Source organism: Neovison vison, chromosome 13 (assembly GCF_020171115.1).
Source record: "Neovison vison isolate M4711 chromosome 13, ASM_NN_V1, whole genome shotgun sequence".
In the NCBI taxonomy this organism is placed as follows: Eukaryota; Metazoa; Chordata; class Mammalia; order Carnivora; family Mustelidae; genus Neogale; species Neogale vison.
The window spans coordinates 31808176-31832572 of NC_058103.1; the positions used below are offsets into that span (position 1 = coordinate 31808176).

Below are 24397 nucleotides of genomic sequence, written 5' to 3' on the forward strand. Positions count from 1 at the left end.
AGCAACAATTATTTTTATGGTCCCCTGCTTAGATGAGCATCATGCTTGATCATGCTGTCTACATCCAAGTTGCACATAAAGTCCTTGAACGGCACCGCATTTGGGACAGCAGGGTCACTAGAGATGAACCATATGGCTATCGTCTGATGGGAAACATGCTTCTCCATCCCTGTCCATAGGGGGAATCCAGGATCTCGCCTTCCATTGCCAGTGTTGCCCTGATCTCCAGCTTAGTCAAGAAGAGGAAATGAAAGCAGACTAGCTCCATTCTTGGTGCTCTTTTGTTTCCTTTTGAGGTTCACAGACCATCTTGTGGGCTGACCTCACTCTGTGCTGACGTCAAGTTCACTCTTTGCCCCGAGCTGCGCTGGGTCCTGTTGCCTGGTAACAGAACACCTAACTGCCCTCATCAGATCCCCTGGCCTCCAGCAGTGCCAAATCGGAAAGGACGGGCTCTGGGTCTTGCCACATTGCTCTGATGGGCAGAAGCTAAGGGATGCGGTGACAGAGAGAGAGCAGAGAGATTGCTCTGTGAGGCAGAGGTTGTGATCAGGAAAGAGTCTGCAGCCAGTTGTGATTCCCCCAAAACCTTGGCCAGAATGTACCTGTGATTCTCACTATTCGGAATTTGTTCTTGAAAGACCGTTCCTCTGTAACCATCCTTGAGCAGAAGACAAGTGCTCCTTGAAGGAAACAATTCTCAGCTGCTATCTAAGGGTGACTTCCTTGGTGAGAAGGAAACTCCAGACTAGGAGGCTTGGGGGAGACGCAGGGTAAGCAGAGCTGTGAGACAGGGAGCTCTGGGTGGGACACACACATGGGGCACTGCATGAGTGGACCTGGAGAGATGACCCAGGCTGGGAGATCGGTTAGGTTCTGTTCTCCCCACGTGCTTGGACTGGCTAACTCCCATTTGTTCTTAATATCTCGGCTGCAATGTCACTTCCCCAAGAAAACCCTCCTATTCCCCAGACTAGTTTAGATTCCCCTGTCATTTGCTTTCCTAACCCACACTTTCCATTCGTCACCCTTATCCCTTGTTGCAATGTGCACCTGTGTCTCCCTCCACCCCATCCATAGACACCTCAGGTTCTGTGAGGGCATGGTCAAGTCTGTCTGTTCACTATAGCCTGAGCACCTAGCCCCGGGCCTGCACACAGAAGGCACTCAAGAACATTGGGCGTCACTCCAAAACTGCTAGAACTTATACAGGAATTCAGTAAAGTGTCAGGATATAAGATCAATGCACAGAAATCAGTTGCATTTCTCTACACCAACAACAAGACAGAAGAAAGAGAAATTAAGGAGTCAATCCCATTTACAATTGCACCCCAAACCATAAGATACCTAGGAATAAACCTAACCAAAGAGGCTAAGAATCTATACTCAGAAAACTATAAAGTACTCATGAAAGAAATTGAGGAAGACACAAAGAAATGGAAAAATGTTCCATGCTCCTGGATTGGAAGAATAAATATTGTGAAAATGTCTATGCTACCTAAAGCAATCTACACATTTAATGCATTTCCTATCAAAGTACCATCCATCTTTTTCAAAGAAATGGAACAAATAATTTTAAAATTTATATGGAACCAGAAAAGACCTCGAATAGCCAAAGGGATATTGAAAAACAAAGCCAAAGTTGGTGGCATCACAATTCCGGACTTCAAGCTTTATTACAAAGCTGTCATCATCAAGACAGCATGGTACTGGCATAAAAACAGACACATAGACCAATGGAACAGAATAGAGAGCCCAGAAATAGACCCTCAACTCTATGGTCAACTAATCTTCGACAAAGCAGGAAAGAATGTCCAATGGAAAAAAGACAGCCTCTTCAATAAATGGTGTTGGGAAAATTGGACAGCCACGTGCAGAAAAATGAAATTGGACCATTTCCTTACACCACACACAAAAATAGATTCAAAATGGATTAAGGACCTCAATGTGAGAAAGGAATCCATCAAAATCCTTGAGGAGAATACAGGCAGCAACCTCTTCGACCTCAGCCGCAGCAACATCTTCCTAGGAACATCGCCAAAGGCAAGGGAAGCAAGGGCAAAAATGAACTTTTGGGATTTCATCAAAATCAAAAGCTTTTGCACAGCAAAGGAAACAGTTAACAAAACCAAAAGACAACTGACAGAATGGGAGAAGATATTTGCAAACGACATATCAGATAAAGGACTAGTGTCCAAAATCTATAAAGAACTTAACAAACTCAACACCCAAAGAACAAATAATCCAATCAAAAAATGGGCAGAGGACATGAACAGACGTTTCTGCAAAGAAGACATCCAGATGGCCAACAGACACATGAAAAAGTGCTCCATATCACTCGGCATCAGGGAAATACAAATCAAAACCACAATGAGATAACACCTCACACCAGTCAGAATGGCTAAAATCAACAAGTCAGGAAATGACAGATGCTGGCGAGGATGCGGAGAAAGGGGAACCCTCCTACACTGTTGGTGGGAATGCAAGCTGGTGCAACCACTCTGGAAAACAGTATGGAGGTTCCTCAAAATGTTGAAAATAGAACTGCCCTATGACCCAGCAATTGCACTACTGGGAATTTACCCTAAAGATACAAACGTAGTGATCCAAAGGGGCACGTGCACCCGAATGTTTATAGCAGCAATGTCCACAATAGCCAAACTATGGAAAGAACCTAGATGTCCATCAACAGATGAATGGATCAAGAAGATGTGGTATATATACACAATGGAATACTATGCAGCCATCAAAAGAAACGAAATCTTGCCATTTGCGACAACATGGATGGAACTAGAGCGTATCATGCTTAGCGAAATAAGTCAAGCGGAGAAAGACAACTATCATATGATCTCCCTGATATGAGGGAGTGGTGATGCAACATGGGGGCTTAAGTGGGTAGGAGAAGAATCCATGAAACAAGATGGGATAGGGAGGGAGACAAACCATAAGTGACTCTTAATCTCACGAAACAAACTGTGGGTTGCTGGGGGGAGGGGGGTTGGGAGAAGGGGGTTAGGGTTATGGACATTGGGGAGGGTATGTGCTTTTGGGTAAATTGGAAGGGGAGATGAACCATGAGAGACTATGGACTCTGAAAAACAATCTGAGGGGTTTGAAGTGGCGGGGGGGTGGGAGGTTGGGGTACCAGGTGGTGGGTATTATAGAGGGCACGGCTTGCATGGAGCACTGGGTGTGGTGAAAAAATAATGAATACTGTTTTTCTGAAAATAAATAAATTGGAAAAAAAAAATAAAAGAACATTGGGCGTCAGATGAATGGAGGAAGAAGAAAGGACAAACAGAACTGGGAAGGCACCGTGCAGGGCGCCTGCTGCCCTCCTCATGTTGCCTTGGCCAGTCTGGCCTCCCCTGTCAGATACAGAGGCCTTGGCCATGCGGGAAGGCTGACATTCCACTTCCCATGCCAGGCAGGGGAAGCCGGTGTTTCCCAAAGACTCCCATTGTCATTGTCCCTGCTGCATAATGAATAACAGCCATTCTTTCCCAAGGATGAAGTCATTTCCCTTGAGTCAACATAAAACCCACAGGAAAGGAAAGTAGCATTGTGGCATACCCACTGTGTACCAAGCTATTGGGTATCTTATCTGATTCTCACAACAGCCCTGCAAAGCAAGCATCATTGCTTTTTTTCTTCCTTTCCTCCTATCTTTCTTTCTCCTTCCTTCTTTTCTTTCTTTCTTTCTTCTACAAATAACGCAACTGAGGCTCAGAGACATTAATCCGTCATGTTCGTAAAAAAAGACAGAGTTGACATTTGGTCACATGGTGTAGGAGGGAGTCACAGCAGGGCCATACTGAGTCCTGTGTGCCGCTAGCAATGCCCACAGCCCCCACCCTGCTCACCTCCAAGACCAAAGGCAAGGTGCGAAGAGCCTCCCAAACAGAAAAAAGGGGAAGTAGACTAGAGAAACGGGACCAAGGATGCTTCCACTTATTCCTCAAATCTTTATTGAATATTTATGTCAAGCACAGAAGCTGGGGCCAGATGCCATAAAATACAGATCCTCTCATAGAGGTCACTGTCTAGTGAGGGAACCATATAAGAAAAGCCGAAATTACAGATCAGCAAGACTGATGTTGTTAGATCACTTATTCCATTTTTTAATATTTGAAGTTCTCGCTAATAAAATGTTAAAAATATATATACATATAATTGTAGCACCATCCAAACGCAATGCTCAGGGGGTGGTGAAAGCACAGTGGTGAGGTGTCCAACCCAAAATGAAGGTCTAATCAGGGAAGGCTTCACGGAGGAGGGGACATGTGAAGGGACGTGTGAGCTGATGTGTGAGGCAAGAGGGAGTTCTCGAGGCATCAAAAAGTACAGCAAAAAGTACTTGCAGAGAGGCGGAAGCATGAAACACCACGACCTGCTTAGAGAAGTGTGCATACGAGTCAATTCCTACAGCCCAAATGAGGAAGGCACATCTTCAAGCTGCCTTTTGAAACTGTCCTTCGGGGCGCCTGGGTGGCTCAGTGGTTAAAGCCTCTGCCTTCGGCTCAGGTCATGGTCTCAGGGTCATGGGATTGAGTCCCGCATCGGGCTCTCTGTTCAGCAGGGAGCCTGCCTCCTCCTCCTGTCTCTCTCTGCCTGCCTCTCCGCCTACTTGTGATCTGTCTGTCCAAAAAAAAAAAAAAAAAAAAAAATCTTAAAAAAAAAAAATAGAAAAGAAAGAAACTGTCCTTCAAGGGCACTCAGCACTCCATTGGGCTTTAGGGATTCCGTTTGGTGTTTTCCTGCCTGGTTTCTCACTTCAGAGGCTTAGCGCCAGAGCCGTGAGTTAAGCAGAGGAGCGGCGCCACCTGGAGGCCAGAAGGTGAAGTGATCATTGAGGTCCCCTCTCAAACTCGCCTGGATCAACAAAACAATCTTGTCTTCTACCCTGCTCTCTCAGAGCATCAGGGAAATCCTCTCACCTCCAGGAACAAGAGGCAAAATAAGCGGACGGCAATGTTTCCAAAGGGAGCAGAGGAACGGAAATCTAAGTTAGAGACATAATCTACAGATGCAAAGGACATCAACCAAAAGAAAGCTTGGATTTGCTCATCATCTCATCCAAATTTAGGAACAATAATGCCCTGCTACTTACTGAGTGCTTATTCCGCACCAGGTACACAGGTACACTGTGCTATGTGGTGAACGTATTTCATCTTATTTAAGTCTCAGCAGCAGCCTTTTAAAATTTTATTTTATTTTACATAGCCCCACACCCAGCATAGGGCTTGAACTCACAACCCCGAGATCAAGAGTACGAGTACATGCTCCACCAACTGAGCTAGCCAGGTTAGAGCAAACAAATGGTAGTTCAGAGAGGTTGAGTTGCTCTCCTGGACCACACAGCAAGGACATGAACAAGCTGGGATTTGGACCCAGATTTGCAGACTCAGAAACTCATGATCTCATCTATTACGTTAGACACCTGATGGCTATGACCATTAAACAGGTCCAAAGTGGGGCACCTGGATGACTCAGTCATTAGGTGTCTGCTTTCGGCTCAGGTCATGATCCCAGCATCCTGGGATTGAGCCCCTCATGGGGTTCCCTGCTCGGTGGGGGAGCCTGCTTCCCTCTCTCCCACTCCCCCGCTTGTGTTCCCTCTCTCGCTGTGTCTCTCTCTGTCAAATAAATTTTTTTAAAAAGTCTTTAAAATAAATAAATAAACAGGCCCAAAGGGAAGCACAAGAAACAAGCATTGGCGAGGATGTGGCATTTACACTGGCAGTGAAAATGCAAGTGGGTGCAGCCACTGTGGAAAACAGCATGAAGGTTCCTCACAAACTTAAAAATAGAACTACCTTACGATCCCACATTACTGGATATTTACCCAAGGAATACCAAACACCAATTCAAAGAGATATGAGCACCCCTATGTGTATAGCAGCATTATTCACAATAACCAAGATATGGAAGCAGCCCAGCTGTGTGTCATAGATAAATAGATCAAGAAGAGGTGATACATATACACAATGGAATATTACTTGGCCATAAAAAAGAATGAAATCTTTCCATTTGCAACGCCATGGATGGTGCTAGAGAGTATTATGCTAAGTAAAATAAGTCAGCCACAGAAAGACAAATGCCACATGATTTCACTCACTTGTGGAATTTAAGAAACAAAACAAATGAGCAAAGGAAATAAAGGGAAAGAGAGAGAGATAAACCAAGAAACAGATTCTTAACTATAGAAAACTAACTGACGGTCACTAGAGGAGAGGTAGGTGGGAGATGGGGGAAATGGAGATGGGGATTAAACTGCACTTATCATGATGAAAAAGAAATTGAAATAAATTTAAAAAACAGGTCTAAAGCGGAACTCATCATTTTTGCCAGAACTTACTCGGCAAATACTATGACCTTCCCCATATATCTGTTGTCCAGGCCAGAAACCTAGGAATTTTGATCCATGTCTAATCATGTATCAATTTTGTTGATCCTTTCTCAAAAATATCTTTAACATTTTTCTAGAATTTTAAAGTTTTTTTTTTTTTTTTGTTTTTTTTTTACTTATTAGAGAGAGAGCAAAAGCATGCTGTAGGGCAGAGGGAAGGCAGGCTCCCTGCTGAGCAGGGAGTGCAATGCAGGGCTCGATCCCAGGACCCTGGGTTCATGACCTGAGCCAAAGGCAGACGTTTAACTGACTGAGCCACCCAGGCCCCATCTTTAACATTTTTCTATCCTCCCTGTCACTGTGGCTGCCTTTGTCCAGGCCATGGCAGTCTTGTACCTTATCTCCCAGCAGCCCTTCTCCTTCCCAGCCCTGGTGTAACTGATTCATAATCATCTCTCCATCACAGATCCCATGCCAATGGGGCCCTGTCCGTGTGATCCCAGTGCCTGGCAAACAATAGACGCTCAATCAATATTTGAGTGACTGAAGATAGCTGGGAACCCTTGTTTTCACTTCATCAATATTATGGGCTGAGCCATGTCCCCTCATAGCTCAGATGTTGCAGTCCTAACCCCCAACACCCCTGAATGTGACTGAGGATGGGGCCTTGGAAGGGGTTAAAGTGGGGTCATCAGGGTGGGCTGATGTCTTCAAAGAGGAGGAGACTGCGTCACAGAAAGACGTCCCAGAGAGAGAGAGAGAGCGATGCCAGAAGGAGCCAAGCCAGATGACAACCTGCAATTCCAGCCTCCAGACCATGAGACAACAAATTTCTGCTGGGTAAGCCACTGGTCTGTGAGATACTGTTACAGCAGCCCTAGCAAACTGATTCAATCCAGAAAGGGAGTCAGACTCGGAGAGGCTGAAGAATTCACCTAACGCTGTACAAGAATCAGTAACACACCTGTTACTACACATTATTGACGTTCTGCAGTAATGCACCTGTTACTAATGTATTAACAATGTTCTGCCTCGTGATTGCTCTTCTTTTTTTTTTTTTTTTTTTAAAGATTTTATTTATTTATTTGAGAGAGAGAGAGACAGTGAGAGAGAGCACAAGCGAGGAGAAGGTCAGAGAGCGAAGCAGACTCCCCATGGAGCTGGGAGCCCGATGCGGGACTCGATCCCGGGACTCCAGGATCACGCCCTGAGCCGAAGGCAGTCGTCCAACCAACTGAGCCACCCAGGCGTCCCTCGTGATTGCTCTTCTATGTCGTTTACCAGCTCTTGTAACTAGTTGAACCCTACTATTCATGGAACTTCTGGGATGTTTGGGTATTGTTATTTCAACTGGCGCATGGAGCAAGGGTCCTGTCTCACCCTTCTCGGTATCCCCAGGCTTCCTAGCCCCGCTGGGGGCTTTGTATCAAGAAGTTTTCAATGCCTTTGTTGCTGTTGCTCTTGTGTGATTGATGGACCTATATGGATGGGTAAAATGGAGCCCAATAGCAAGACAAACGTGCAAAAAGGGGTCACCATCTCCAGTAGTGGAATATGACTTTTCTCTGAATATCTGAATATAAACATCAGGATGACTGGTTTAAGACCCTATGAGAGTAATGGCGTACAACATCTGAAGTTAGGACTGTCCATTTAAAAAAATTTTTTTTTTAAATTTATTTGACAGACAGAGATCACAGGCAGGCAGACAGAGGGGAAGGAAAGCAGGCTCTCTGCTGAGCAGAGAGCCCGATGCGGGGCTCGATGCCAGGACCCTGGGATCATGACCCACTGAGCCACCCAGGGGCCCCAGGACTGTCCATTTAAAACAAGGAGTGTGTGTGTATGTGTGTGTGGGGGGGGCAGAGAGTGAGAGGAGAGGCCTGGGGGAACACAAGCTGTGACTTCTGCCCTTGGGGCAGCGCCCCAGTACAGGGTAACTAACCACTCTGAAATGGAAGGGGTCTAAAGAGCTGATCAGCAGTGGCTTCATCCCAGAAACAGACAACCCAGGGGACAGGCAGAGAGACTGGAATCAAGGCCAGCTCGTGAACAACAGCCAGCTCTTTTGAGCAGATCCATTTTGTTCAGAGACAAAATGACCTTGGGCAGCGCCCCTAGTGCATGGTCACACTCAGGAACAAGGGCACTTCTCTGGTGCTATGGGGGGCGGTGGATGGAATGAGGTGTGGCTCTTCCAGAAGGGAGAGAAAACCCCATCAGATAAACTGTGAGATTCCCTCTAGATTCCCATTCTGATGCACCTTCACGGTCTAGGGCAGGCTGGTCTCCACTATCCCACAGGACAGTTCTCAGACAAGACCATCACCTGTTCACCATACTGAACACCGGTGATTCATCAAAGTGGCTTAACGGCTCAAAATACTCTGAGAAGGCCACTTTCCTTGTATATATGGCAAACAAAATAACACCGGTTGGACCTCCCCTCTCTTGTGGATGCATTCAGCAGAAGGGTCTGCTGTGAACCAGGCCCTAAGCAGATGAGAAGGGAAACAGATAGGGACCTCTCCTCTCGCAACTTACAAGTCCCTACCACCTACACACCAAGCTGTAACCAAGCTGGTAGTCTTCGGACAATTCTTTTTCTACAGGTGATTTTTTTCCTGCGTTTTCCCCCTGTATTTTCTCATTTCCTACTGTGATAGACATTTATTACTCTAACAAAGTACAAAATAAGTACTTTATTTTTTAACAGATACTACGTTTTACCTGCTCGTCTATGTCCTAAATTTCCCTTTCAGGCTTTAGTCTCAAGAATTGGGAATGGTTACATTTTACACTGTGTATTACTCTGGGTTTAATCCGGAGAAAGAAACGATACAGTAATTTAAAGAGAGGAAGCTGGTATAAGGAGGCATTAAGCTTTAAAGGGAGAGTATAAACAGAGATATAGAGAGAACTCTCAATGGTTCCCTAACGCAGTCTTAGAGTACTCAGGAAGGACAATTTGGAAAGTCTGCCTGGCAATTGGGATTCAGAGCTCATTGGGAAGGATGTGATTGCTGCCCACGGATGGCAGAGAAGTTTGGGGCGGGGCTGCTCCACAGATGCCACGCAAAGCAGGAAATGATCTTTGAAGGTGGACTGAGGCTGGAGAGAGGGAGTCAGGGCCCCACTAGGGGCACAAGGTTGAACGCATGTGGTGTCTGCCTCAGAAGCGCTCTCCAGGCCTGGGCTCCAGCTGCAAGCCACAGACTGTTCTGGGTATGCAGGTGGAGCAGGGTGTCGCAGGATGGTTGCCCGCCCCATTCATCAGGCAGCTGGTACCAGTAAAAGCACATATCAACCCAAAGCAACCGGGAAGAGCGGCCCCTTCCTCCTGCAACGTCCCTCCAGCTCCCTCTACTGGCAAACCTCAGCATCCTCCTTACTGTCCGGTAGCAAATGCGTCAAGTCCCCGCACCCAGAACAGGTCCTGAAGAGTGAATTTGGAGGTGCAAGGCAATAAATTGATCACTGGGCACAAGCTATTTTCAGCCATTAGAACAGGGACTGGCAAGCTTGTTCTGCAAAGAGCCCAAGAGTAAATATTTTAGCTTTCTGAGCCATACCATTTCTGTGAAAACTCAATTCCGATATTCATACCGTTTCTGTGAAAACTCAATTCCGATATTGTTGCACAACCACTAGTATAGGCAACATAGAAACAAATAAGCATAGCTGTGTTCTATAGACCTTTATGTACAAAAAAAGCCAGTGAGTAGATCTGGCCCACAGATCATAGTTTACCAACTCTTGACTTAGAATTTTAGATTGAATAATCCCTGTTCCGTGAATAGAATTATATTGAGAAGAAAAGGGATAACCCAAGTGCACAGAGCTGAGGTTGGTAGTGGGCACTGAGAAAAACGAATTTAAATGGAGATATAATGTCTACATTGTTGGAGGGGGTTTTTTGTCCAAATTAAGTGAGAGCTATGGATTGAATGTTTGGGTTGAATGTTGAAATGGTTGAATGTTGAAATCCTAACCTCTGATGTGATGATCTTTGAAGATGGGGCCTTTGGGAGGTAATTAGGACACGAGGATAGAGCACTCATGATGGGATTTGTGTCTTTATAAGAAAAGACAGGACAGAATTTGCGCCCTCTTGTTCTCTCTCTGCTATGAGGAGCCAACCCAAGGGGCTGGCTATGAGCAAGGCTGGAAGAGGAGTCCTCCACCAAACCCCAGATCTGCCAGCACCCTGATCTCAGACCTCCCCACCTCCAGAACTATGAGAAACGTTTGTTGTTTAAGCCGCCTAGTGCGAGGTAATTTGTTATAGCTCCCCAGACTGCCGGTGAGCTAGGATATTAAAGGATCAAACAGGGTACTTAACAAATCATCATCTCTAAAGGCCTGTGCAAGGCAAAATAACGGTCCCCATTGTGGCCTCCTCTTTTGAGAGGCTTAGAGGACCTAAGAAACTTGTCTCAAATCATACAGCTTGGGGTGCCTGGGTGGCTCAGTTGGTTAAGCGACTGCCTTCAGTTCAGGTCATAATCCTGGAGTCCCGGGATTGAGTCCTGTATTGGGCTCCCTGCTTGGCGGGGAGTATGCTTCTCCCTCTGACCTCTTCCCTCTCATGCTCTCTTTCTCTCTCATTCTCAAATAAATAAAATATTTTTTAAGACTTATTTATTTATTTGACACAGAGAGAAAGATCACAAGTAGGCAGAGAGGCAGGTAGAGAGAGAGGGAGAAGCAGGCTTCCTGCTGAGCAGACTCCCTGCTGGGGCTTGATTCCAGGATCCTGGAATCATGACCTGAGCCAAAGGCAGAGGCTTTAACCCCCTGAGCTACCCAGGTGCCCAATAAATAAAATCTTAAAAAAAAAAAATCATACAGCTTTGTTGAGCTGGCTTTTGAACAAGCAGTCTGCATGAGTCTTAAGCCGACCTTCCCCACCACCGTGTCCACTGGCTCACCTACAAGGGGCGGGCATGCATTCCCAAACTGGGCTCCTATCTTTACTGGGTACCGTAATAAACTTGGATTTAACACCTTTGACCTTGGGCAGGCTAGGACTCCCAACCTGAAGGAAATCAGTATTTGAAACCCATCTCCAATTAAAAAAAAAAAGAAAAAGAAAGAAACCCATCTCCTGAAATGTGCAACGCACTTCAAGATGAGAGGTTAGAGTTATCTGGATGTTTAGTGGTGAAACCTGCCCCCCGCCTGCCCCCACCAACACCGTTGGCCAAGTCAGTTCTGCTGAAGTGGCTAGCTAAAGATCGGTGTCCTATTTCAGAGTCCCCTTCCCATGCCCTCTCCTTCTGTGACCTTCCCAGTTGATAATCATTCCTTAATCAAACATGGGACATTTGTGGGGCTTCCCCCTTAAAACTTACAGACACTATACCTATTTCTTTCTCGATTTTGACCATGCTTATAAGATGAGGTTTATCAAAATGAATGGTAACTATTTTATCACTGCTTATTGACAGTACATTCGTCTAGGCACTGTGCCTATATCTTTCCAGTTTTCACAACAATCCTGGAAGGTAGCAATTATTGTCCCTACTCAGTGACAAAGGTGGCATTTACATAGCAGACATTATTGATCTTTGAGGTAAGCAATGGAATGGGACTCTGTGCAAAGAGAAAACCAAGGTTTGGAGAGGTTGGCTTGCCCTCTCACCTGCACCTAAATTCACATCTCTATATACTTTACTTGTGGAAACCCGAAGCATGGTGGCCCCTTCAGGATCAGATAGGGCCTCGTCCAAATCCTAGCCCCACCTCTTCCTCGCCACCTGACTGATTGCGCCCTTTCCCTATTGAGGGTAGTTCTCCATAGCATTTCTGGATGTCTTGTAAAGGCTTTTATTCTGGACCATTTTTCCAAGGAAGTGTGTACAGCAAACATCTCTGGGAGATCGAGTTTCCCTCCGGGTCAGAGAAGACTTGCTTTCTGCCCAGGAGGATGAAGATACTGTCCTCCCTCTGGTGTAAAGGTTGAACATGTTTGCTAGTAGCCCCCACTAAAAGATTAAGATTTAGGGGCGCCTGGGTGGCTCAGTGGGTTAAAGCCTCTGCCTTCAGCTCAGGTCACGATCCCAGGGTCCTGGGATCAAGCCCCGCATTGGGCTCTTTGCTCCACAAGCAGCCTGTTTCCTTCTCTCTCTCTGCCTGCCTCTCTGCCTACTTGTGATCTCTGTCTGTCAAATAAATAAATAAAATCTTAAAACAGAAAAAAAAAAAAGATTAAGATTTACTAATGCTCATTTTCCCACCTTCCCCTAATCTCCTGCATTTCAGCATCAACCCCAATACCCATACTGAAGCTGTTTTTGTTGATGTCACCATGTCTTTCATGCTTGTCCTTATTGGTCTCCTTCCTGGACTCCTTCTCCTTGAGCAGCTTCATCAATACCCTTCTTGCCTTTCTTGCCGCTCCTCCGGCCCTTCCTGGGTGATCTCACTCCCTCTGCTGGTTTTAGGAACATGGTATACAGGGATGATGTCCTAAACTCTAGCTCCATCTGCTGGCCAGCTCCGCCTCATACTCAAGTGGTCCAAAAAGGAACCCCTCCTCCCAGGCCCTCCCCATCACCTAATCCTCCCTCCTGGGTCCATGCTCTCACTGGGGTCACCCAACTACCTCATTGCTCCAGGAAGTCAGCTCTAACCCTTCACTGCTTCTCACACCCCCAGGGCCAAGCTATCTTTGAATATTCTTTTTCTATTTCAGGAATCTGTACATGCCCCAGGTCACCCAGACCCGCACCTCCTGCTACTCTTCCCCCTTAAGTCCCAATCTTTCCTGCCTTGGGTGACTATAATGTCCAGCTAACAGGGCTTCCTGCATCCTGTTGACCGCCCTCCCCCACACCAAAGCCTTCACTCCATTGTTGCTAGGGTTATGTTCCAGAAATATAAATCCAATCATGTTGTTTCCCTGCTTTCAATCCTTCACTTGCCTCTCACTGCCTATCTGACAGCAGCTAGGTTATTAACAACATAGTTCATCATGCCCCACCCACCTGCCAAGCTCCTCCTCCCATCTGTCTTCTACAGCCACTGCCACTCCAAATGGGAAAAAAAAGGTGGGGAGGAGGTGTCTCAAAATAACACTCATCAAACAGCCCTAACTGGTTCTAATGTGTGTTACCTGGAACCCGAAAGTCCTCCAAGTTTACATTAAACACTATTCACACATTTTCTGACTGTCTCAAACCTACCTGAACGCTCATAGTTTTTCTTGAAAAAATAAAATCATAGTTTGGATGAGAAACCCTATTTCTATGCAATTATTCACTATCAAGTTTCTATGTCTCTCAGGGTCCCCTTGAGAAACAAGCCAAGCTATTCCTTCATTCTACCCAGTTGAGGTATTATATATGGAATAGGGGTTTTCAGCAGATATATCCACCGTATGTGTGTGTGTGTGTGTGCGTGTGTATCCATCTCCAAATATATATATATATATACACACACATATATATCCATCCCCACCAAATACATATATATCCATCTCCCCTCAAATATAAATACATACATATATATACACATATATATCCATCTCCACCAAATATATATAGATCCACCTCCCCCAAACATATATATATATATGGAGATAGATCTCCATCCGCACCAAACAACATAATCTATCCATCTCCGCCAAATATACATGTATTTTTCTTCTTCGCCCTCTAAGCAAACAAACCAACACCCTTGAACGTCCACCAGGAGGCGCCGGGGGCGTCGCCAGACCTGCGGTACCTTCACCGTTGGAGAGAACGCGAGGGATGCAGCAGCGATGAAACCCGGCTTCCTTTTTCAAGAACCAGTGTGAGGGAAAGGAGCAGAGCCGCGTTATTTTAGGGAGACCTTGTCGCACTCCCCCTCCCGCGGGTAGGGAGCATCTTGGATGTGTGCGGGCCCCATGGAGAGACCCTGGCGGTGGCTGCGGTGGCAGCTTGGGCTCCTACCGCGGCTGCAGCCGGCAGTAATCCGATCCCGCGGGCGCGGGGATTGAAGACGCGCAAGGGAGAGCGGCGAGCGGCTAGCTGCGAGCTGCGAACAAAAGCCCTCCGCGCGGGGCCCAAGTCCGGGACGTGCGGTGAGTGAACCTGCCCTGAGAGCCAGGAGCTGCGGGCACTGGCGTGGCCGGGCTAGCTGAGTCCCCAGAGCCCACTTCGCAGCGATACGGTAGGGGGATTCGGAGGGCATCCAGGGGCAGGTGTCGGAGCTTAGATGGGAGTGAATGGTGCCTTTAGCACGTTCAGACTTGGAGGAGATCGAGAGGATCGAGATTGAGAGGACCCAGGCGCCTTCTCCATCCCCAGCAAACACCGGGGGTGGGGGTAAGGGGACCGGCATAGCTCCCAGCAAGCTCTGTCCAAAAGACAGAACAAGAATCGAACACCTCTCCCGGGCAGGCCTTTTGTAATTGAGGCATTTGTTTCAGCCCTTCCATCAGCCCCGGGCCCCGGGGCCTGGGTCTCCTTTGGCAGGGGGCAATCATGTAATATACATCATGTAAATTTAATCATACAAATCACAGGGCCTCTGAGCCTAATCCCAAATAAACTTCTTCCCTAGGTAAATGGGGTCCTCGCAGCCATGCACTTTGAGGATGAACAGGCCTCTTCTCTCTTTTTTTTTTTTTGTTCCTGCAAAGCTGCATCCCCGGTCCCCGCCTAAGCTGCAAACAAATACATTAATCCTCCCGGGAATCCTCCACCGCCTCCCTGGCCGGCTACTGCCTGCACCGCGATCTTTTCATCTTAACTTGCAGCAGGAAGGAGATGCATCCAGCGGGCCAGACGCCCTGGGGAGCCGGGCCCCAGGTCCTTACCCCGCACACTCGGGCTGAGGAATGTTGAGGCTTTTCCGGTTGCACAGTCTCATCCCTCCTACCACTCTCTCCGACCCCCCCCCTCCACCCTTGCCTGGGTTTTCAGGGCATTGGTATTATGATTTACGTCCCACCGGGCCTCTGAGCCTAATCCCAAAGCTGATTAAGTTGGGGGTGGCGGTATGTGAATGGGGCGGGGTGGGGGGGACTGCTCTCATGTATTCCTCGATGTCCCTACCTTGTCTTGCGCAGGGACTCCACAAAAGGACAGGACTCAGCCATGGTGGACCCGGTGCCGGAAGAGGAAAAGGAGGGAGCCGAGCCTGAAGGTTCGGATGGGGATGCAGCCGCCGCACCTGGCCCCCCCGAGGCACAGGGGGCCCAGCAGGCCGCCGCCTCCTCGGCCTCAGCCTCAGCCTCGGGCTCGGCCTCGGCGGCGGCGCCCCGCAAGGCTGAAGTCCCTGGCGCAGCGGAAGAAGGCGGGCGGCGGGAGCAGTCTCCGCTGCTGCACCTGGACCTCTTCAACTTCGACTGTCCAGAGGCCGAGGGCAGCCGCTACGTGCTGACCAGTCCCCGCTCGCTGGAGGCCTGCGCCCGCTGCGCAGTCAAGCCCGTGGAGCTGCTGCCACGGGCCCTGGCAGACCTGGTGCGCGAGGCCCCGGGCCGCTCCATGCGAGTGGCCACCGGCCTGTACGAGGCCTACGAGGCAGAGCGACGCGCCAAGCTGCAGCAGTGCCGGGCCGAGCGAGAGCGCATTGTGCGCGAGGAGAAGCGGCGCCTCTTCACGCCCTTGGGGACTGCGGCCACTGCCGCCTCAGTCCCCGGCGCAGCTGGCAGTAGCAGCAGCTGCAGCAGCGCCAGCCTCCCGGGCTCGCCTGCGCCGCGCGCCACCCGCAAGGCCTCTTCCAGCCCATCTCCAGCCCGGACGCAACCACCGCCCGCGGCTTCGCGGGCAGGTAGGAAGAGCCACTCGCTAGACTCGCTGTCCCGTCGGCGCGAGGGCGCCCTCAGTTCTGAGTCTGGCGCGTCGTCGTCCTCCTACAGCGGGGAGAGCCTGCGGGAGCTGCGCTGGCCTCCGCGGGCCTCGGCTAGGAACAGCTGTCCGGCGGGCTCCGCGTCCTCCGCCCCCAACCCCCTGGGCCGTCCTTCCGCCCTGGCCTTGGTACCGCTCACAGGCCGCAGCTTCAGCCTAGGTGACCTGAGCCACTCTCCGCAGACGGCTCAGCACGTAGAGCGCATCGTGCGCCAAGTGCGCGCCGAGCGGGGCCTGCGCGGGGTGCCGGACCGCGACCGAAAGATCGCGGCTCTGATGCTGGCGCGCCACCAGGAGGAGCGCCTGCTGCTGGAGCAGCGCGCCGCGGCGCACGGCCAGTGGGAGCAGCAGCGCGTGAGGGCGGAGCAGCGGCGGGAGCGCGAGGAGCGGGAGAAGCAGCGCGCGCTGGAGCAGGGCCGCCGGGCCTGGGCGGCGCAGGTGCAGGAGCGGCGCGGCCGTCGCGGGCGCGAGGAACGCGAGGAGGCGCGGCGGCGGCAGCGGGAGTGGGAACGCAGCGAGGAGCGGCGGCGGGAGCTGGCCGAACGCCAGGGCCTGCTGCGGCGGGAGCGGGTTGAGCGCGCGGCCCGGGAGGATCGGCTGCGCAAGCTGCAGCAGGAGCAGAACCTGAAGCAGCGGGAGGAGGGCCTGCAGGAAGGGCGCGAGCGGGCCGAGGTGGTCCGCAGGGAGCGCGCCCAGCGCGCGGCCCGCACCAAGCAGCGGCAGGAGGGCCAGCTGCTGCGGGAGAAGCGGGAGCTGAGCCGGGCGGAGCGCGCGCGCCACGAGGCGCTGCTGCAAGGCCGGGCCCGGCAGGAGCGCGCGGAACGAGAGGGCTTGCGGAGTTCCCTAGAGGCCAGCTTGGGCCGCGCGCAGGAGAACTACGAGCAGCTGGTGGAGCAGCGCGCGCGCGAGCTGCGGGAGCGGGCCCGGCGGGAGGAGCTGCAGGGCCGGCGGGCCAAGGAAGTGGCAGAGCGCAAAGGGCGCGAGCACCAGGCGCACCTGGAGGCGCTGGCCCGGGCCGGGGAGCGGCGGCTGCAGCACGCTACGCAGGCAGCCGAGGAAGCTGTGCAGCAGAAGGCAAGGCGCGTGGGCCAGAGCCGGTTGGAGAAGGAACGAGCGCAGCGCGCCAATAAGGAGAAGGTGGAGAGGGACGAAGACTCCCGCCGGCAGGAGCTGCTGCAGGCCATCGGGCGCAAGCTCGAGCGAAGCGAGCAGCTTTCTCGGGAGCGGCGGAGCGCACTGGAGACCGCCCGCTCCACGGCCCGGGCCTCCTTCCACGTGCGGGAGAAGGTACGCGAGGAGACCAACACGCGCTCCTTCGACCGCATGGTGCGGGAAGCCCAGCTGCACGCCAGCCTGGACCGCAAATGACCACCGTCCTGGGCTGGCCAGGCTGCCAGGCTCAGCCCTGCGGGGCCTCCCTTGGCATTTATGACAGGCTAGGGGAGTCTTCCGTTGCAGCTCAACGCCCTGGCCTCGCCAGGGTCTTGACCAGTGAGGCAACGAGAGGACAGAGAGACCTGATGGCCCACCGCCTTTTAAAAAAACAGACTTCATTTGAAAATGACATAGCACAATCTTTAACCACATCCACCCTGGGTGGCTCCCGCAGCGGCCCTTGCCATGCTTTCCAGTGTGTCTTTGGGCTTGGAATAGAAAAAGAACTGGGAGGGGGGGCTGAGTGGGGACGAGGCGAGGGAGGGCCTCTCTGTAGGGGAGGGTGTGGCGGTGGCCGCCCCCTTCTGCAGCAGTCAGCCCAGGCACCTTCTGCATATTGTTGCCTGGGGTGACATTGGTATCTGCAGCTGAGGTGGCCTGACCTTGGCTCCCCTCCATCTTTTTTAAATAATGGCAAGTTGCACAAAACTCAGAGGCCTCGCAGAAAAGCACAGCTCTTCCAAGGTGTTAGACCACACCAAGGGACGCCAAAAGCGATTGGTTTTTGTATGCTTGACTTTTAATCTGCCACTTGAGCAAACTCTGGTCTCGGTTATGGTAGTTTTTTGGTTGATTCCCCTAGGCCTTCTAGTTAGACAATCATCTGCAAATGATCCATTTGTGTCCCCCCAACCCTTATTCTCCCCAGCGACACAAGAAATCGGTTGGTTGGTGATGCTGTTTTGCTGTAGTGGAAGCCCCCAGCCCCTGGGGATGATGAGTTGCCCAGGCAGCATCCTTCCCCCCGATTCTGTTTTTTTGCAGGGTAGCTTCAGGGGAGGTCGTGTCTGATGCCCACCTCCCAGTGTGGAGCCCACTCCTCAAAAGACAGCAGCCATGCCTTATGAAGCAGAGCTACCTACCTTATGTGCCTGCCCAGGCGGATCCTCCCTCAGTTTCCAGCCCTGGGTGCAGTCCCGAGGGTGGGCCCAGCAAGCATGGAGCTAGGTTCTCTCGGTGAAGGAGCCATCCAGCTGCCCTCAGGGTAATCTGTGGTGGCTAGCCTTGCCGCTTTGCTGTGGAGAGTTGTGGCCGCTATGGTTGGTAGTATAGCTTGCCCTCCTCCCTCACACGAGGAAAAAGAGTATGTTCCCCCTTAAGGTCCTGGTTCCCCCTCACCTTTGCTGAAAGTGTCGAATCATTCTTTCCGTGCCTCACCTTCCCCACTGGCCAGACGGAGCTGTCAGTACTCTTCTCCTGGTACCTCAAGGTCTTCTGGATCCAAAGCACCGCCTCAGTATTATTTGCTGGTCTCCTTGTGCCTTTCTTGACCTGGAGTAGAGAGGCAGGAGGGCTGCCATTGGCCTAGTTCGTTTCTGGAAACATGAATTCCTGGGCATTGGAAGGGGCAGTGCGTCACAGCAGATAATCATTTAGCTTCTGGGGGAAAATATTTGCAAGACCAGGCCACCTCCTGGTCCAAAAAGTCCCACTCAGTTGTCTTCAGGCAACTTTAATGTCTAGAGTGCTTCCTTCCCATGAAGCTGAAATTAGCCCCTGGCCATATCCACCCGCTGACTCTGCCTTCATCACAGAAAACATTACATTTTACATTAAATCAGGATCAGGAAATAAAAGTTACCAAAAAATAAAAGTAAGAAAAGAATCAGGGTAGAGAACTACTATATTAGACATGTTTCGTGTATATTCTGCTGGACAGAATTGTCCCTGAAATGTCCGGTATTACACACACACACACACACATACATCCACACTTCACCCATACCCCCTTCCCCGGTTGCATGCCTGCAGGTACAAAAGCATTGTGTAGAAAGGAGCAATATTTCGGTGTTACACAGAAGCTGTGCCAAGGTTTATTTCTTGAATGGCTGAATTTTCTCCTCTGATTTTCTTCTTGTCGGTAACCAGATTATCAGTGAGCTAGCTGGAATAATTGGTATTGTCCGTGAGTCAGGGGCATTTAACTAAAAGGTTAATTTGATACTGATTCTTACCTTGTGGCTCCTGATTTCCTAGGGAGCTTTTGAAACCTGAATAGAAAATTCCACCTCAAACTACTTTCTTCCAAAGTACGTGCATTCATCTGAGAAGGACACAATCTGATTTTCTGGATAACGCACTGAAAGGTACACAGGTGATCTTACCTTGCCCTCTGTTCAGTTTGTTTGCTGACTTACTGAGTGACTCTGGATAGATCACCTCTCTGTGCCTTGGTTTCCCCACCTGTGGAATCGGTATCATGACTTCGGCCCTCCTCAGCACTGTGAAGATGAATCAGAATCAAGTGGTTTCTCAGCCCTATGACTTTATAACTGCAGGTGCAATGGCCAGACAGAAGGGATCATGTGACTGGACTATGCCCAGAGAGTACAAGGTACTGTCATGATCTAATGCAGAAAAGAATGGTCTCAAAAAGCACGTTGCTGCTACCTGGAATTTAAATAAAGTTAAAAAAAAGAAAGCAAATTGCAGATGATAGTGTCCCATGTGATGCAAAGGCCCAGGTCTGAATCTGAATGTCACCAAATTAGAGGTTTGCACTTAAGAGCAGAGCACTGTGTAAAGGAAAAAAAACTTGGATTACAAAAACAAAAACAAAAAAAACCCAAAAAACAAAAGAGAGAGAGAGATCCACACAGCTAAGTAAAACTAAAACAAAAACAGAAGCCAGACATAGTCATCGTAAAGAATGATTCTTCTAAATTTCAGACTATCCTCTAGAATATAGACCCATCTCTATATCCTAGGATAAATGGTCCTGTTGCCCTTTGAGGAGGAGCAATTTCCACGAATCCTTTGTTGGGCCCTTCATTTATATTCTCTTTGACATGATACCAGAGAGAAGTGGTTCTTATTCTGAACCATAGCAAGGGACATTTGGAGGGTTGGGGGGCAGTGGGGATGGTGGGTGGAGAAAGGTGTACTTCTCCTAATGTAAACATTTTAACAAGTGCCCAGAACTGACCTCAGAGCACCATGCTGGAAGTTTTCTCACCATCCAGGAAATGGCAGCCCCGAAGCGGTCTCAGACCTTTATTATTTGCCTTCTTGGAGCGTCCCCTGGCTCCGAAAAGAGAAAACATGAAATGGAGTAAGAAGGAGCGGGAAGGGTTGGAAGAAGCCTTTGTTTGGTTCATTACCAAGGAAACAAGCAGGACAAAACTGTTTCAGGTGGAAACCTCCGTGAAGCTGGTCCAGCGCCCTTCTCAAGCAATGACGAGTGCCTACTCCACCTCCGGACAGGAAGATGGACGTTTCCCTCCAGAAGAACACAGGCTGAATCTTCAAGGGATTTGCCAAACGTGAAGAGTGGATGGAGGAGTGAAGTCCTATCATAATGCAGTTTGTGTTCAAGCTCCTCTGTAAAGGTCACCAGTTATCATTCTTCGCCTTTAAAAAGTCCCTTGAAACAGGGGTGCCTGACTTTGCATCAGGGGCTATATATTGTTTAGCGTTGAATCCCCTCTAGCTCACAGTTTAGCATCTCACATACGGTATGCGCATAAATACTAGATGGAGAGAGGGAGGGATAGATGGTAGAGGGCTGGTGGGCCCCTGACTTGTGATCCGGGGAGATCTGTGAAGGATCGATTGGGTGGGCACGCCTCCATTCATTTGACAAATTTACCTTGAACCTCTGCTGGGTGCCAGGCACTGCTTTGGATGCTGGGAAGACAAAATCCCATCCCTGACCCTGGGGACCATTGATGCTTCACGGTCATGAGCAGACATCTATCTGTATGTCCTCATTGGGCCTAACTACCTCCCCACCCTGGCATCCATCCACGGGCAGATCTGATGGCCCTTTAGGCAGTAACTTCAAGCTTTGTCAGTTTTCTGAGGACACACCATCTGCCAACCATGACACCGTCTCTCAGTCCCTGTTGTTCTCGTTCCCTTGATTAACAAGGAGCCTTGATTAATCAGGTCGAATTCATAAGGTCATGTACTTAATCAGTTTTAAATTACAGTCAAGAGAGAGTGAGAAGAATTACCTTCAAGGATGTTATTTGTCATGACGTTAACAGAGGCAGCATAAACAACGATCGTCAAAAAAAGACAGGGAATGATCGGCAGAGAATGAGCCTCAGGCCGTGCAGAGTCCCAGATCATCAAAACAGGGTACCAGCTTCATCATTCGACTGTTGGTGCTGAGACCAGAAACTCAACATTTCGGAAGCATTTCCAGCTTCGCAGTTCCAACAAAAAGAGATTGCGGATCAATGCTAAACTGATGAGAACGGTTAGTGAAGTAAATATTCTTCTTAAGACTTCCAGGTGATCAAGGTTGCCTGCAGGTTGCTCTGTAGACTTGCTTTTTCTCCACCACACGTCTGCCTCTCCAGCCTGCACATCCCCCGAAAACATTTGGCCGATGAACACAGGGAAACTTGGCATTTCTTTTTTTTTTTTATTTGCCAGAGACAGAGGGAGAGAGAGCAAGCGAGCACAGGCAGACAAAGAGGCAGGCAGAGGTAGAGGGAGAAGCAGGCTCCCTGCCGAGCAAGGAGCCCGATGTGGGACTCGATCCCAGGACCCTGGGATCATGACCTGAGCCAAAGGCAGCTGCTTAACCAACTGAGCCACCCAGGCGTCCCAAACTTGGCATTTCTTGACAGGGCCTGGAAAGCAGCTTTCAGGAACCCAGCAGATAACTCTCTGTTCTAGAAATGTGGTTTGGGCCCCATATGAGATCCACATTTGGCTTCGGTTGTCTGATGTATTAGATACCTGCTGTATTCTGACCAATCACGTGCTTTCATTACCGGATCATATAGAAGAGCACCTGGTCTGCTCACCTGTGTCTGCTGTTCCACGGAGCTCTGGTGCTCCCTCTGGGTGCACCTGTTCCCAGCCCAAGCCATCCCCTCACATGTCCCTTCAGACTGGGCCCTGGTGCTGCTTAGGCTTCCCATAAGTCAGGGCTGGGACAGAAGGTGGGCTTAGTAGCCGATGTTAGGACATAGAGGGGAGGGTGGTTTCCTTTTGAGAAACAGTGATGATCATTGTTTGCCCTGTTGTTCCTTCCTGATTCATCAAATACTGTCGTGTCCCATGTGAGTACAGACTTAGTCCAAAGTGATTTTTAAATTAGCTGCCATTTTGAAGTGTTCATGCCTCTCTTCCTCTCCACTAGTACAGTTTTGGTGGCATGTTCTTGTGTCAGACCCTTGCACAATTCATAGGACTGTCAGACAGTAGATCCATACCCACTCCTGTGTTTGTGTCTGTATGTGCACATGCACACACACACACACACACATACCTACCTACCAGTTCCAGCATCCCCGTTCCTTCAGAGGGAGGGAAGTGGTGGGCGTATTCTTCCAGGGAAGGCTAAGCTCTGGAGAAACTGAGCTGCCCCTGGGTAGGGGTCCATGGATCCCACCTACCTCCAGCTTCAGAGCTGCTTCAGGCTCCGGCCTGTAAGCACAGTGTCCGTATTTCCGGAGCCCGGCAATGAGCCACACGGGTGACCAAGCGTCTTCCTACTGCCACCATACTTCTCCTTTCCCCTACTCAGTGTGGCAGACTGGCTGGGAAATGGAATTCGGATGCCAAAATGTTGACATTCAGAACATGTCAGCATGATAGGATGACTCAAATCTACAAAGTTCTGAACATCCAGTCCATGTGGCTGCCATAGCTTCAAGGCAAAGAGTTTGGCAAAGAAGCAAGTCTCTTGACTTATTCAGACTCTTACCTACTGTTCCATGGGCCCCTCTAGTCATCTGTAAAAGGAGGACAACAAATCCTACACGGTAGGCAGCTGTTAAATGAGTTAATGCTTGGAAAGCAGCTCAATCTCTGGGAAATAACACTCAATTCATGGATATTGTTATTCTGAACTTGGGTAGAAAGGGAAGGAATGAGGTAGGCCGAACACCAGCCAGGTGGTCCCACTGGACACCAGGCTCTGATGGTAGCCCTTTGTGTTTGTCTGTATCCCTTGCTGTGTGGCAGTCCCCCAACCAATCTGAAGGAAGGGGCTCTGGAGTAACGGCTCCCCTAGTGATGTGCTGTAGGCTAGGTTTGGGGGAGGGAGGGATTACCTTGTTTACCAAATGTTTGGCAATAAAATTGACATCTGGTGATAATTCTCAAAATTTTATTTTAAGACTTCCTAAATGATGGTTAAGATGACCGAATGTTTTTAAATGGGTACGCCTTTCTTGGGGAAAAGGACGTTTCGGCCATTGTACCAAATTCCACAGTAGTATCTTTAGCAGAACCACGTAGAAGAGGAGGTGGGAGGTGCGCCAGCTCTGCAAGCTCTGACGCCTGGCAGCAGTTCTGGGATGGGCTGCTGTCTCTGCTATGGCCACGTGGGCATGAGAAAGGGGGTCTGGGACAAGCTCAGCCTGGGAAAGTGCTGATGGCTCATTGTAGGAACAGATGTGGGAGCAGAAGGCGAGAGGTGGGTGTATATTCTCATTGCTTCATCTTCAACAGATGACTTTTCCTAAGAAGGTGCAGAAAAATGCTATTCTTCCCTGCTCCACTGGCCCTGCACACAGCTGCCTGGAGGCTGGCGGCACAACTGGGCTTGGAGAAGTCGAGTCCCCATTCCGGACATAGAGCAGTGCACAGCCGAGTGGCCTGTGCCAGCTTTCATGTGTACGTCAGAAAGCGAGGTGCCCTCCTGCTTTGTCACCATTCCTCTGTCCTTGGGCACCCTAGAGGGAGTCCCCAGTGGACCTTACAGGCCTCCTGAGCCCTCAGCAAAATAGTAGGGTAGGCTGAGCGTGACTCCCAGGAGTATCTTCTTGTTTGAAGAGAGCCTGCAGGGTGAGCCAAGTGCGTACATAGCCGG

At 49.8% G+C, this 24397-nt stretch overlaps 1 protein-coding gene across 1 annotated transcript; it reads left to right on the forward strand.

Annotated features, from left to right (window-relative positions):
- The first annotated feature begins 14102 nt into the window (after window positions 1-14102).
- Window positions 14103-17912, forward strand: CCDC177 (coiled-coil domain containing 177). Its single transcript, XM_044231255.1, has 2 exons — window positions 14103-14417; window positions 15408-17912. Exon 2 carries the CDS (start codon window positions 15436-15438, stop codon window positions 17554-17556), a length of 2121 nt encoding a protein of 706 aa, XP_044087190.1. The 5' UTR covers window positions 14103-14417; window positions 15408-15435; the 3' UTR covers window positions 17557-17912.
- Window positions 17913-24397: the final 6485 nt, after the last annotated feature.